The sequence below is a fragment of the Mesoplodon bidens genome, assembly GCF_964165515.1.
Source record: "Mesoplodon bidens genome assembly, chromosome: 11".
NCBI classification, from domain to species: domain Eukaryota; kingdom Metazoa; phylum Chordata; class Mammalia; order Artiodactyla; family Ziphiidae; genus Mesoplodon; species Mesoplodon bidens.
Genome location: NC_138167.1, coordinates 44,573,277 through 44,589,014, shown reverse-complemented (window position 1 = coordinate 44,589,014; position 15,738 = coordinate 44,573,277). Strand labels below are relative to the sequence as shown.

At 44.1% G+C, this 15,738-nt stretch overlaps 1 protein-coding gene across 1 annotated transcript; it reads left to right on the top strand.

The window, feature by feature from the left end:
• The first annotated feature begins 10,037 nt into the window (after window positions 1-10,037).
• On the top strand, window positions 10,038-11,465 carry LOC308625194 (cytochrome c oxidase subunit 6C-like). The gene has a single exon (XM_081249131.1). The coding sequence runs from the start codon at window positions 11,082-11,084 to the stop codon at window positions 11,307-11,309; it is 228 nt and encodes a 75-aa protein (XP_081105257.1). The 5' UTR covers window positions 10,038-11,081; the 3' UTR covers window positions 11,310-11,465.
• Window positions 11,466-15,738: the final 4,273 nt, after the last annotated feature.

Genomic DNA, 15,738 nt, shown 5'->3' with positions numbered 1-15,738 from the left:
TAGACTTTTATAACCCCATTTAATCCTCACAATTAAACCTATGAGGAAAGTACATTTAGTCTTATTTACACATTAGGGTGCGGAAGTTTAGAAACTTTCGACCCATTTTGTAAGGTCACACAGCACCTAAGTGTCAGGAACAGAATTCAACCCAACTCTTCAAGCTCCAGAACCCAGTTAGATTTCCCAGTCCCACTGGGTTTCCCAGTCCTGAGTCTAACCAGACACAGACTGAAAGACGCTGGAGATAGGAAGGCAAATTCTCCAGGCCAGCATGAAAGCTTTGACTCACATCAGCCAGCACCTCTGATAAAGGAAGATGACTTCCAGAAGGCCTGCAGAAGTTGCCCTGCTGATCTGGGGAGGCCTAGGAATCCCAGGACAGCTGAAAGCTGGCTCACTGGCCAGCTGACTTCCTAGCACCCCACCCTTCCCACAATCCTGTGAGTTAACACACCCTCAAGCCCTTTCACTTCTGCAAATTCCTATCACCACCTCCAAAATGCTCTAGGTTTTGTCGTGAGAATTCATTTTCGTTTTGAGAATTGTTTTCAGCAATTCTTGGAACAATACGGACTAGCAGGAAAACATAAATTGGGGAATCAAATAACCTGTGCTCTCGTCTCAACTCAGTCTCTAAATTGCTGTGTGACCTTGGACAGGTCACTTCCCCTCACAGAGCTACAGCTGTCTCATCTGTACAGTGAAGGAACAGTCCCATTTATTTCTAAAATTCCTTGAAATTACATTTTATTATTAATGACATTTAAATTCATTCAGTTTTTACAACTTTGAACTTCCCAAAGTGATTGCAATGTCTTGGAGAAAGCATTAAGCTTGAAATCACACTGATTTGAGTGCTCAGCTTTTGTTCTCTCCTCTATAAAATCAATTATATGATGATAATATTTGCAAGAGATTTTCTTTGCCCCTGTGCAGTCCCCATATAGGACTATTGCTGTGATGGGTGAAAACGATAAACTCTTCTCCAAGAATTCACCCTTCCCCCTGTCTTTTACCTCCCTCTCCTCCATTAAAGGGCTCCTATGATAAGTCCACCCTCACCTGCTCTCCAGAGTCTACCTCACTGGATACCAACCCATGAACAAAACAGCATCAGCTCCTTTAAGGAATGCTTTCCTTTCAAAGGAGCATTCCCCCTTCCCTCTTCATTCATCTCTACTCCTATTATTCTGTTCCTTGGATTAGCCAGTCCTCCCTTCAGTCTAGCCTTTTCTCCCTTTCAATGTGGCACCAGCAATAGCATTTCAAAACTTTAGCCTTTTCATGCCTCCTCCGTCCTGCTGCAAGCCCTGAGCTGTCACCTATGAGCTTCTGACATGTCTACTGTTGGGTCTCTTTGTGTTCTTTCTTACTTGGGTGCAATTCCATCTTTCTCTGTGCATCCCATCTTTCAAGGTGTGTAAAGTTCACTTTTTTCTCTGAGGGTGTAGGGGGTGGGGGAAGTCAGCATGAATATATTTTTTTTTCCCCAAAATCCAAAATTTTAATATCCACAGTCTTTTTTGTTTGTTTGTTTGTTTGTTTTTGCGGTACATGGGCCTCTCACTGTTGTGGCCTCTCCCGTTGCGGAGCACAGGCTCCAGACGCGCAGGCTCAGCGGCCATGGCTCACGGGCCCAGCCGCTCCGTGGCATGTGGGATCTTCCCAGACCGGGGCACGAACCCGCGTCCCTTGCATCGGCAGGCGGACTCTCAACCACTGCGCCACCAGGGAAGCCCCCCACAGTCTTTTAATTGAAGTATAGTTGTTGTACAATATCATATGTTACAGGTGTACAATATAGTGAGTCACGATTTTTAAACGTTATACTCCATTTACAGTTATTATATGGTTATATTTTAATGTAGAAAATATGACCTGGATATAAAATGAAAATAAGTATTAAATTAAGTGGAAGTTTAATTTAAGAATTGAAAGGGAGAAAAGGCTAGAGTGAAGGAAGGACCGGCTAATGCAAGGAGTAGTAGTAGAAATGAGGGAAAAGGGAAGGGGAGATGCTCCTTTGCAAAAGGAGCTGTGCTGGGTCTCTTTTCACTCAGACTTCGAGTGGGGCAGGCCAGCCCAGAAGCCAAGGCCCAGAAGAGAGTGGGAGCGGCCTCAGGGGGACAAGAGCAAGGCAAGGCCTGGGTGGGAGGAGACCCCCTCTGGGGGAGGAGGTGCCGAGAAGCAGGTTTCTGAAAATAAATGGTGCTCAGACGCCTGAAATTCCTGGAAAAGACTGTGTAAGGCAGGGTCAGGCCCAGGAGGAATGCAATTAGAGGTATGTCTGCACAGCCCACCATCTCAGATAATGAGCCATAAACCTTATCTCCCCACCTCGGGAGAGCTGGGGGAACTATCTCACCATTCCCAGGAGCTCAGGCTGAGTCAGCCCAGGGGGTTGGGAGGATTTCGGGCCTGAGCCGCATACCTGAGTCACCCCAGCGTGGGTGGTCCATCCGGAAATGAGGTGGGAGCGAAGGGGAGCCAGGATCACTGGTGCCACCAAAGGCTGAGGGCCTCGATTCCTATCAACCAGCTCCCCAGCCAGAAATTTCCCCGGCCCCCATAAAGAAAGTTATGTCCCGGGGCTGGACAGCACTGTATTCCAGGTAGCTCTCTGCGGTTCAAGACAGTGAAGTTCTTGTGGCCTGTGGGGTTTCGATCTCTCTGCCACCATGAACTACTTCTCCAGCTTTAAAAACCGCAGTTGACTCACCCTCTCTCTTAGAGGACAGGAGCAGGACCCAGAAGGGACCCCGATCCTAGTTCCAGCCCTGTCCCCCTCTCCCCCTCCCACCTCTGAGCCAGGCCCTGGGTCCTGCAGAGGGAGGAGGCGGAAGGGGACAGTGTTCCCGAGAAATTCTCCACCTCCCTGCGATGTTTCCTCCCTCCTTCTCGCAGGCAGGTGAGAAGGGCCCCCAGAGAAAGAGACGTGCTGCTGTGAATGTCCCCCTCCCTGCAGAGTTGCAGGGGAGGTGACCTCACTGCCCGCCCGCCTGAGGCTCCTAGACACGTACGCTCTCTCCCTCTGGCGCAGCGCCCCCTCTACCTCCACGATGGACTCGCTTTACTTTGTTCCAAAGTGTTTTCTCCCAGGGCCCAGGCCTACTGATCTTCTATAAACACCACTTGGATCCTGTCACTCCCCAGCCCAGAACTTCCCTTTGCCTTCAGAGTAAAGGTCAAGCTCCTCATCGATGATAATTGAGCTGAGCCTCTCCTGCCTGGCACTAGCTGCCTCCCTGCCCCAGCCCCGGGGCTCTGCCCATCCTGCCGACAGCCTTCCCTGGAACCTGCACCTGATGAACCCTTACCCTTGCAGCGCACCGTGTGCACTCTGCAAACATTTACTGAACGAAAACCACCCAGCCGGCACCTCCCTGCCGCGGTCACCACTGTCAGAAGTGGCCTCTCCCACAGAGACCCCAAGAACTGGCCTCGTTACACCCTGGGCTGGTTCATACTTGTCTGAGCGCTCCACCCTGACTGCAAACCTGAGCCACAGGCATCCAACAGGTGTTGAACACCAGCAAATGGGGCAGTGGTCCATATTCATCTCATTTGATCTGCACAATAACCTTGGGAGTTCAGTATCATTATCCTTATTTACAGATGAGGAACCCAAGGCTTAGAGAAGTGACTTGTCCATCAAGTGGTAGTCGGGGCTCATACCAGGGTCCCCAAATTCCAAATCCAGGGCCCTCACACCAGCACCAAGGCACCTCCTCTAAAGCAGCGTTGTGTCTTACATGTTTCTGTTTCCCTCAGCACCCAGCACGGGAATTTGTTTGATTCACAGAATGAATGAATGAATGCATGATGGTTCTAAGATTCACTTCTATCCAGATGAATCATGTTCTCCACTCTGATCCGTATTCTTCTCCTCCACATTTGATTTTTCTATCTTCTCCTCTCTCTCACCCTAGGCCCTAAGGATCCAGGAGAAGGGAGGAAAGAAGCTGTAATCGTTCTCACTGATTCCAGGGATTGGATCTAGGCCCCAGGAGAAACAGCCCAAAGGAAGACAGGAAGGCTCTTCCCTATACCCACCACCCAGCTTGATAGTGAGTCCCAGCCCTCTCCCTATCCCTCCCCAATTCTCACAGGACACAGGTGGAGCAGAAGGGAGCCTCAGGGCCAGCCAGAGAGCAGTGAGGGGGTGGAAAGGGGCCTAAATGCTGTGACTCACCATCCCTGTGCCTTCTGGGAAGCAGGGTGAGGGATACCTGGACGCTGGAAATTCCAACCCCTCCCCAGACAGACATTTAGGTGTCTGGATAGGGAGAGGGAGAGCTCTGTTTACCCCAAACTAAGGGGCAACCATGGCAACGGAGGCCAGGGCCATCTGAGCAGGGAGCAAAGGTGAAGGCCCTGCTGCCAGCCTGCCAATTGGGCTGTTTGCCCAGATCATGAGAGGCAGGCCTTCTCTGGCTGAACACCCCCTTGTGGGCACAGCCTGTCCTGAAAGCTGGGGAGGGACAGTCCTGAGGAAGCAGCCACCCATTTTACAGATACACAAATGCTCCCATCCCCTCCTCACCTCCTTCCTTGAGCCTTCTCTCTGGAGACCAGAGACAGACAGACAGGCAGACACTGAACCAAGGGGAGCTCTTGACCTCTGTGCTGAGACAAAGAGGGAAGGGGGAGCTGAGGCAGCTGCTGGGAAGGGGCAGAATGGAGTTATCAGTCAAGGAAGGCTTCCTGGAGGAGGACAAGGCCAAACATAAGGAGGAGGGTGTCTAGGCTAAGGAAAAGACAGTGTCTCCTCAGCTAGTGTGAGACCAGATGCACCATCACTCTTTCCCCTCTGCTAGTCACCAGAATCGTAAACTCTTGGTACCCAAAGGGGCCCTCATGGCTGCCTCCACCATCCTTAACAATGCCCCCCTCACCCGTTATCTGTATCCATCTGCACCCTTTCCTCCCTCTTGGAGATGGAGATGTCCCTCACTGTGCTCAGAGCCAGGCCCGCTACCTGCACTCTGAACTCTAACCCCTCAGAACCTCGCTGCATTAAGGACCATCTCTCTCTGGTCCTGCTCCCTCCAGCCCCATCCCTGGAGGGACTTTTCCCCTCTACCTGTATCCCTGCTCAAGGGCTTTTCTACTTAAAAAAAGCAAGAAACAAAGGAGGGAAAGGAGGGAGGGAGGGAGGGAAGGAGGGAGGGAAATTATGCTTGACCCTTGACCCCTCTCTCCTCTTCCCAAAAAAAGAGACACTGTTCGTTCTCAATTTTCACCTCATCCTACCTACTCCCACCCCAGCTACCAGCCACGAAAATTTAAAACCACCCGTGATCAACTAAGAGCCGAATTTGGTAGACCTTTTCAAGCTTTCTCTTATCTGACCTCCCTGCAGTATTGGACTGGATACTACTGATTCATTCCTGAATCCTCTTTATCTACCCACCACTTGTATCCATAGCCCTTAATCTTTTTGGTGGGCAATGCACACTTTTTTTTTTTTTTTTTTTTTTTGCGGCCTCTCCCATTGTGGAGCACAGGCTCCGGACGCGCAGGCTCAGCGGCCATGGCTCACGGGCCCAGCTGCTCCGCGGCATGTGGGATCTTCCCAGACCGGGGCACGAACCCATGTCCCCTGCATCGGCAGGCGGACTCTCAACCACTGCGCCACCAGGGAAGCCCCCAAGCACACTTTTGAGACTCTAAGGCACAATCACAGATTGCCAGCATCTCTCATATACCTCAAGGGATTCATGTACTCAGGAAACCATCACAGAGGCCAGATTAAGAGCCTCGGCCTTGAAAGTTAGTATCCCTGGGACGGTGCCTCAACCTCTTCTGAACAATCCCATCCACTCCCAGGGATGATGGCTCCTGGACCCACATCTCCCAACTCTCAGGAGAGTTTCAGACCCATGTTTCCAATTGCCACCTGGATGTCTCACCCAAGTCACAAAGTCAGTAGGTTCCAAACAGAAGTCATTGTCTAACACCACCCTCCTGGCCTTCCTTCCTCTCATAATCATTATCTGGTGGACAGCCTCACTGCCTCCAAAGCAAGAAAACTAGGAGTCACCTGAAGTCCCGGGGATGGTACTATAACCTGCCTCACGTGGTTGTTATGAGCCTAAATAACGTGATATGTGTAAAGCACATAGGATCGTGCCTGGCACATCATAGGTACTCAGTAATTGTTAATTATTGTGGTTGCTATTCTTCCTTGTTCTTTCCCCTTATATCCAATTAGACACCAAGACCTAACTTCTAACTTCTAAATTTCCCTTGAGTCTATTTTCTTCCCTGTTTTTCCACTGATTCTCCCTAGTCCAGGCATTCGTGTCACTTGCCTAGATGATGACAGTAATCTCCAGTCTTGTCCCTTTCTGTCTTTCCAAGACATACAGCTAGAATGGTCTTGCCAAAATGCAATTCTGACCATGACACTTCCCTACTTCAAGCTTCAATGTCTTCCCAGTAGCCCACAGCCGCTGGTGCATCCCTAGGGAACTTGTTATAAATAGAGGCTCAGACTCCAGCTCCCTGCAGACGTGGGTGGTACCTTGGCACATGTGTTCATAGCACATTTCCTAATGTATCTTGTGCAAAATAAAATTGAGAAGCAAGGAAGGAAAAACTCTACAAGGCCTGCAAGGTCCTCCTTGACCCAGCCCTCAACAACCTTTCCCATTTCATCTTCTGCTTCTTCCTTTTCTCTGCTACCCATTGACTCTTTACATATTTGACAAGTATTTATTGAGCACCCAATAAGTGCAGGCACTAAGGACACAAGGGTGAGCAAAATAGACATGGTCCCTGGAGCTTATAATCTAGTTGGAAAGAATGATAGTAACCTAATAATCACACTAATGAAAATGTAAATATAAACTGCTATACATTATTTTAACGAGAGGAACACAACCATAAGAGAGTATATTGTAGAGCAACCTGACCTAAATTTGAAGGAGTTAGGGAAACTTCCCTGAGGAAGCAATACTTGAACTGAGATATGAGAGATGAGTAAATTAATAGAAAAGGCTGAATAAGGAGAAGAGTGATCTAGTTATAGAGAATTGCACGTGCAAAGGCCCCGGGTAAGCAGGAGTACATGTTCCACAAACAGAAAGAAGGTCAGTGTAGCCATATTAAGAGGTAGAAAAGGTACAGAGGGAGACAGCAGAGGTTGAGAGGGCCAGACCATGCAGGGCTTCATCAGCCACTTGAAGATTTGGGGTCTTTACCCTAAGAATAATTGGACCTAGTTAGATCTAATTAGATTTAGAGGGGTGACTTCATTTGTGTGTGTGGTTTTTTTAATCGTGCCTGCTTGCCATGTGGAGAGCACATTAGATCAAAGTGGATTCAAGGACATCAGAAAACTAAGAGAGTAGTTTAAGCAAGAGATAATACAATGATAACTTAGACTAGGGTGATGATTATAGAGCTAGAGAGGAGCTGAAAGATTCAAGAGTCATTTAGGAGGTAAAATGAGCAAGATTTGATAATGGGCTGATATGGTGGTGGAGGGTGGGAAGTGTCAAGGATGACAACTCAGTTTTTGCCCTAGACACCTCTTTGGATGGTGATGCCATTCCGTGAGGAGGGGAAAATTAGAAGAAGGTCACACGAATATCAGACAAAATGGACTTCAAAACAAAGAATATATCTGGGATATGGAGGGACATTGCAGAATGACAAAGGGGCCAATTCATCAGGAAGCTGTAAGAATCCTAAATGTGTATGCACCCAACAACAGAGTTTGTTTGGGGTTTTTGGGTTTTTTTTTTTTGCGGTACGCGGGCCTCTCACTGTTGTGGCCTCTCCCGTTGCGGAGCACAGGCTCTGGACGCACAGGCCCAGCGGCCATGGCTCACGGGCCCAGCCGCTCTGCGGCATGTGGGATCTTCCCAGACCAGGGCACGAACCCGTGTCCCCTGCATTTGCAGGTGGACTCTCACAACTGCGCCACCAGGGAAGCTCAACAGAGTTTTTAAAAACATAAAATAGAGGGACTTCCCTGGTTGTCCAGTGGCTAAGACTCCAAGCTCCTAGTGCAGGGTGCCTGGGTTCGATCTCTAGTCAGGGAACTAGATCTCACATGCTGCAACTAAGAGCCCGCATGCCACAACTAAGAGCCTACATGCCGCAACTAAGAGCTCACACTCAGCAACAAAAATCCCGCGTACCACAGCTAAGACCTGGCGCAGCCAAATAAATAAATTAATTAATTTAAAAAAAACATAAAATAGAAATTAAAAGAACTGAAAGGAGAAGTAGATTAATCCAAAATTATGCTTGGAGGCCTCAATATTCCTTTCTCAATAATTAATAAGACAAATAGAAAATCAGTAAAGATATAAAAGACCTGAAAAACACCATCAACCAATGTGATCTAATTATACATAAAAAATTTCACCCAACTACAGCAGAATACACATTGTTTTCAAGTGTGCATGGAACATTTATCAGGATAGGCCATATGCTGGCTCAAAAAAAACAAATCTCAACAAATTTAAAAGAAATGAAATCGTACAATCTATGTTCTCTTACCATAAGAGGCTTAAAATAGAAATTAATAACAGAATGATATCTGGAAAATCTCCAAATATTTGGGAGTTAAACCACATACTTATAAATAACCCATGGTTAAAAGAACTCACAAGGAGGGCTTCCCTGGTGGCGCAGTGGTTGAGAGTCCGCCTGCCGATGCAGGGGACATGGGTTCGTGCCCCGGTCTGGGAGGATCCCACATGCCGCGGAGCAGCTGGGCCTGTGAGCCATGGCCACTGAGCCTGCGCGTCCGGAGCCTGTTCTCCGCAACGGGAGAGGCCACAACAGTGAGAGGCCCGCGTACTGCAAAAAAAAAAAAAAAAAAAAAAACACAATACAAGAAAAATATAGATCAATATCCTCCATGAACATTCATTCAAAACCCTTACCAAAATATTAACAAATCAAATCCAACAACCGATAAGAGGAACAATACATCATAACCAAATAAGATTTCTCCCTGGTATGGCAGATTGGTTGAATATTTAAAATCAATTAATGTAATTCATTTTATTCATAGACTAAATAAGAAAAATCATATGTCCATCTCAACTGATGCAGATAAAACATTTAACAAAGTTCAACATCCATTTATGATTAAGAGCTCTCTTGGGACTTCGCTGGTGGTCCAGTGGTTAAGACTTCACCTGTGCAGGGCGTGTGGGTTCAATCCCTGGTTGGGAAGCTAAGATCCCACATGCCTCGGGGCAAAAAAAACAAAAACATAAAACAGAAACAATATTGCAGCAAACTCAATAAAGACTTTAAAAATGGTCCACATTAAAAAAATCTAAAAAAAAAAAAGGAAAACTCTCAGCAAACTATGAATAGAAGGGAATTTCTTTGACCTGATGAAGAACATTTACAAAAAACTTATGGCTAACATAATTTTTAACAGTGAAAGAATGAATGTTCTCCCCACAAGATCAGGAACAAAGCAAAGGTATTTACTGTCTCACCACTTCTATTTCACATTGTAATGGAGGTGTTAGCTAGTACAGTAAGTCAAGAAAAAGAAAATAAGGCATACAGATTGGAAAAGAAGAAATAAAGCTGCCTTTATTCACAAATGAAATGATATTCTATGTAAAAAATTTCCATCTACAAAAAAGCTACTGGTATAAGAGAGTTTAGCAGAGCTGCAGGCTAAATGATCGATATACAAAATCAATCATATTTCTATATACTAGTAATGAACAATTGGAAATTGAAAACAGAATATCATTAACAATCAGATTTAAAACATAAAATACCTTCCAATCAAACAAAACATGTGCAAGATTTGTGTGCTGAAAACCACAAAACATTAATGAAAGAAATTAAAGATCTAGAATGGTGAGATATACAAAGTTCATGGATTTAATGCAGTCCCAATCAAAATTCCAGTAAGCTTTTATTTAGAGATTGACAAACTGATTCTAAAAATTTATATAAAAAAACAAAGGGCCTAGACTAGCCAAAACAATTTTGAAAAAGAGGAAGAAAGTTGGAGAACTCACACTCCCTGGTTTCAAGAGTTACCATAAAGCTATAGTAATCAAGACAGTGGGGTATTAACATAAGGATAGATATATACATCAGTGGAACATAAGAGCCCAGAAATAGACTCACACAGTGGTACCAAGGTAAATCATTGCAGAAAAGATAGTCTTTTCAACAAATAGTGCTGGAACAATTGGACATCCGCATGCAAAAAAAATAAAAATAAAAATTAACCTCAACCCATACTTCAAGTTATTGACAAGAATCAGCTCAAAACAAAAAACCTAAAAATATACAACTTCTAGAAGAAAACATAAGAAAAAAACCTTAGTGATCTTAGGTTAGGTAAAGATTTCTTAGAACACACACACACAAAAATAAACTATTAAAGAAAAATTTGACAATGGAATTTTACCAAAATTAAAAATGTCATCTATTCTAATGACACTGTTAAGAAAATACAGAAGTAGGGACTTCCTTGGTGGCACAGTGGTTAAGAATCCACCTGCCAATGCAGGGGACACAGGTTCAAGCCCTTGTCCACGAAGATCCCACATGCCATGGAGCACCTAAGCCCGTGCGCCACAACTACTGAGCCTGCGCTCTAGAGCCCGAGACCCACAACTACTGAAGCCCGCGCGCCTAGAGCCCATGCTCCGCAACAAGAGCAGCCACCGCAATGAGAAGCCCACATACCACAACGAAGAGTAGCACCCACTCGCCACAACTAGAGAAAGCCCACACCCAGCAACGAAAACCCAACGCAGCCAAAAAATAAATTTATTTAAAAAAAAAAAAAGAAAATACAAAAGTAAGCCACAGATTTGGAGAAAATATTTGTCAAACACATTAACTCAAATGTGAGTTAACTCACATTAACTCTTAGGCCAAAATGTAAAATCTAGAACCATAGGCCCCTGCCCGGGCCGCGCTCGCCGAAGGTCAGGAGGCCGGCCCGTGCACCACGGCCTTCAGGCCTGAGTTACAAAGTGGGCCCTGTGGGACCTGCTGGGGTCCCTCCTGAGTGTTAGTTCTTGATTGCGTGACCTTGAAATAGTCCGCTGTCAAGGAGAAAAACTACCATGGCTTCCAGTTCTTTGACAAAACTTCAGATGCGTGGCCTTCTGGCCAAGCGACTGCGATTTCATATTGTTGGAGCATTCGTTGTCTCCTTGGGAGTTGCAGCTTTCTATAAGTTTGCTGTGGCTGAACCAAGAAAGAAGGCATATGCAGACTTCTACAGAACTTATGATTCCATAAAAGATTTTGAGGAGATGAAGAAGGCTGGTATCTTTCAGAGTGCAAAGTGATTTTGGAATATAAAGAATTTCTTTGGGTTGAGTTCCATGGAGGTTTGTCACTTACCTATGTTCCTGAACTATGAACTACTAATATCTGGGCTAAGGAATAGTTTCTCATGATAAATAAACTATTAACAAAAAAACAAAAGAAAAATCTAAAACCATAAATCTTCTGCAAGAAAACAGAAAAAAATCTTTGTGACTTTCACATAAGCAAAGATTTTTCAAATACAGCACCAGGGCATGATCCTTAAAGTAAAAACTTGATAAAATAGACTTCTTCAAAATCAATAGCTTCTCCACAAGAGACACCATTAAGAAAATGGAAAGACAACTACAGACTGGAAGAAAATAGTTGTAAATCACATATATGATGAAAAACTTAAATCTAGATATATTTTTTAAAACTCTCAAAAATAAATAATAAAAAAGACAACCCAATATATTTTAAATTAATTTTATTTTTTTATTGAAGTATAGTATATTTACAATGTTGTGCCAGTCTCTGCTATACAGCAAAGTGACTCAGTTATATACATAGAGACATTCTTTTTTTATATATTCTTTTCCATCATGGTTTATCACAGGAGATTGAAAATAGTTCCCTGTGTAATACATTAGAACCTTGTTTATCCATCCTATATGTAATAGTTTATATCTGCTAATCCGACATTCCCAGTCCTTCCCTCCCCCAGCTCCTACCCCCTTGGCAATCACAAGTCTGTTCTCTATGTCTGTGAACTGTTTCTGTTTTGTAAATAGGTTCATTTTGCCATATTTTAGATTCCACATATAAGTGATATCATACAGTATTTGTCTTTCTCTTTCTGACTTACTTCACTCAGTATGATAATCTCTAGTTTCATCCATGTTGCTGCAAATGGCAATTATTTCATTCTTTTTTATGGCTGAGTAATATTCCCTTGTGCATATGTACCACATCTTTATCCATTCATCTGTTAATGGACGTTTAGGTTGTTTCCATGTTTTGGCTATTGTGAACAGTGCTGCTATGAACATAGGGGTGCATGTCTTTTTGACTTATAATTTTGTCTGGTTATATGCCCAGGAGTGGGATTGCTGGATCATATGGTAGTTCTATTTTTAGTTTTCTGAGGAACCTCCACACTGTTTTCCGTTGTGGCTGCACCAACTTACATTCCCACCAACAGTGCAGGAGGGTTCCCTTTTCTCCACACCCTCTCCAGCATTTGTTATTTGTAGACTTTTTAATGATGGCCATTCTGACCAGTGTGAGGTGGTACCTCATTGTAGTTTTGATTCGCATTTCTCTAATAATTAGTGATGTTGAGCATCTTTTCATGTGCCTACTGGCTATCTGTATGTCTTCTTTGGAGAAACGTCTATTAAGGTCTTCTGTCCATTTTTTGATTGGGTTATTTGTTTTTTTGTTGAGTTGTATGAGCTGTTTGTATATTTTGGAGATTAAGCCCTTTTCTGTCTTATCATTTGCAAATGTTTTCTCCCATTCCGTAGGTTGTCTTTTCATTTTTTTATGGACAACCCAATGTTTTTTTAATGGGCAAAAGATTTGCACTGACACTTCATCAAAGAAGAGATACAGATGGCAACAAAAGCACATAAAAAAGATGCTCAACATCATTAGTCATTATGAAAATACAAATTAAAACCACAATGAGATATTACTATGCACCCACCAGTAAAGCTATAATTTTAAAAAAAGAAAAACAATAGAAAGTGCTGGTAGGGTGAAGAGCAATTGGAACCCTCATACATTACTGGTGGGAATGCAAAATGATACAGTCACTTTAGAAAATAGTTTGAACACAATATTATAAATTAACTAAACTTCAATTGAAAAAAAGTTTGGCAGTTTCTTATAAAGTTAAACATATACTTATCATACAACACACCATCCCATTCCTAGCTATTTTATCCAAGAAAAATGAAAACTTATATCCACACAAAGAACTGTGCACAAATATTTATAACACCTTTATTCATAATTACTAAAAACTGGAAACAACTCAAATATCCACGTACTGGTGAATGAATAAACTAATTGTGATACTGCTATACAGCAATAAAGAGGAACAAACTGCTGATACATGCAATAACATGGGTGAAACACAAAAGCATTATGCTAAGTGAAAGAAGTCAGAGACAAAAGGTAACATACTCTATGATTCAACCTATGTGGCATTCTGAAAAAGGAAAAATCATTGGGGCAGATTGATGGTTGCCAGAGCTGGGGGTGGGTGAGGGAGATTGACTAGGAAGGAATGCAATAGGACTTTCTGAGGTGATTAAATGTTTTCTACCTTGATTTATGGTGGCAGGTCTACAATTGTATCCATCTGTCCAAACCCATTCAACCGTATCCCTGAAAAGAGTGAATATTTCTCTATGCAAATTGTACCTCAATAAAGCTGAATTTTTTTAAAGAAAAAAAAAAGATGCAGGAAGATCCAGCCTTACATCTAATAAGCTTGATTTCTTTGGGAATTCCCCAGCAGTCCAGTGGTTAGGAGACCACTCTTTCACCACCAAGGGTACAGGTTCAACCCCTGGTCTAGGAACTAAGATCCCGCAAGCCGCAAGGCACAGCCAAAATAATTTTTTAAATAAAAAAACATTTCTTTGAAAGCTCCAACTGGGGACAATATCCAGTGACGGGCAGGAGATACATATCTGAAACTCAGAGAAGGGGACTCTGTTGGATACTGTAACAGATCACAATACCGTTCTATCTGTAAAGACTTCTCCTTGACCCCCTTGTCTCTCTAACAAGTTCTTGTTCATTTTTTTGAAGCTCTGCCAGAGCATTCCCTCCTTCTTGAGGTTCTCCACGATCCCAACCCTTCCACCTAAAATGTGAGCTCCGCAAGAACAACAACCTTATCTGGCTTTTCTTTGCTGTATCCCCAGAGCCTAGAACATGGCTGGCACATAGCAGCTGCCTTACAAATTGTTAATGAATGGATGAATTATTCCCTCCTCTGATACTACTTTAGAACTTTTCATAGCACCTATCACACTGTATTTTTTTGGTCCGGTTATCTGTCCCCTCTAATAATCATCTCCTTGATTATTAGTATTTATTTTTATTTATCTCTGTATACCCAGCTCACTGTAGAACTGAACCAAACTGAGAGACTTGAACTTCCGTGCTGATGATTATTGCAGCAGAAGAAGGCAGGGGAGCACCTGCTATGCTCCAGGCCCTATCATGCACATTTAATTCCTGCAGCAACAGATGAGGAAACTGTAGCTCAGAGAAGCTTACTAACTAACTTGGGCACCCAACTTGAACGAGGTCACTCAGCAGGCAAACAACAGAGCTAGAACACAAACTCAGATCTGCCTGACTCCAAAATCTATGCTCTTTTCCTATCCTTTCTTTTCCTTAAGATCCTTAACTCCATGATTTTCAGCCACCCTTAAATGATATCATCTGCTCTGACCCCAAACTCCGACAATCCCCTCTCTGACATGCCACATCTCGTGCTCCCTTGTTTTCTAGACTGCAGTTGCCATCCATCATGTCAGCTCCCAAGCCCTGGACTCCTTTTCCTCTGAGGTCTTCTGGTTGTCTTTGCTTTCCCACTCAACCCACCCCAAGAGTCTATTTCAACAATGTTGTAAATCTAGATTCCTTTGCCTCTGAATTTCCACCACTCCCTCCCGCTCATCTCTCAGCAAGAGATTCCCCCAGGATACAGATTCTCATGTGGTTGGTCTCATCATGGAGCCATGCTGTGTGACCTTCACTGGGACCTCAGAACCCTTCACATAGCCTCATGCACTATGAGACCATGTTACCTCATCACACGTGCTGCAGGCTCCTTCTGCCTGTCCTGCTCTTCCCATTGGTAGAGAGGCAGAAGCATGTAGAGGTTACGTATGACAAATCCCAGGTCTGCCACCTACTAGTACTAGCACTCTTCAGGTTTCCACTGAAATGTCACTTCCCCTAGGCTCTTAGGCTGGGTTAGGAGTTGCTGCTATAGGCTTCCATCGGGCCCTGGACTTGCCCTGGCCCAGCACCAACCTCACTCCATTGTCATTGCTTGTTTAATCACTGATCAGCCTGGCTAAACAGTACCATCCTGAGGACAACTTCCATCAACCTTGCTACCTACAACAGGGTATCACCCCATTTTCTCCTTTCCTTCCCTGACAAACCTTTTTTTTTAATTTTTAATTTTTTTTTTTTTTTTGGCCACAACACACGGCTTGTGGGATCTTAGCAAGGACTGAACCTGAACCCTCAGCCATGAGAGCAGAGTCCTAACCACTGGACTGCGAGGGCATTCCCCCAAACTTCGTAGAAGAAAAGTTTACATTCTGTTTCCACTTAGCAGTAACCACTTACTCCTTGGCCTTTCAGCGTCTGGCTTTGGTCTCCATCACTTTACTGGAAGTGTTCTGCTTGTCCTCAGCCCCCTTGATCTCT

Excerpts from the sequence above, each read along its gene's own strand:
- LOC308625194 (XM_081249131.1), top strand. The coding sequence starts at position 11,082 with ATGGCTTCCAGTTCTTTGACAAAACTTCAGATGCGTGGCCTTCTGGCC.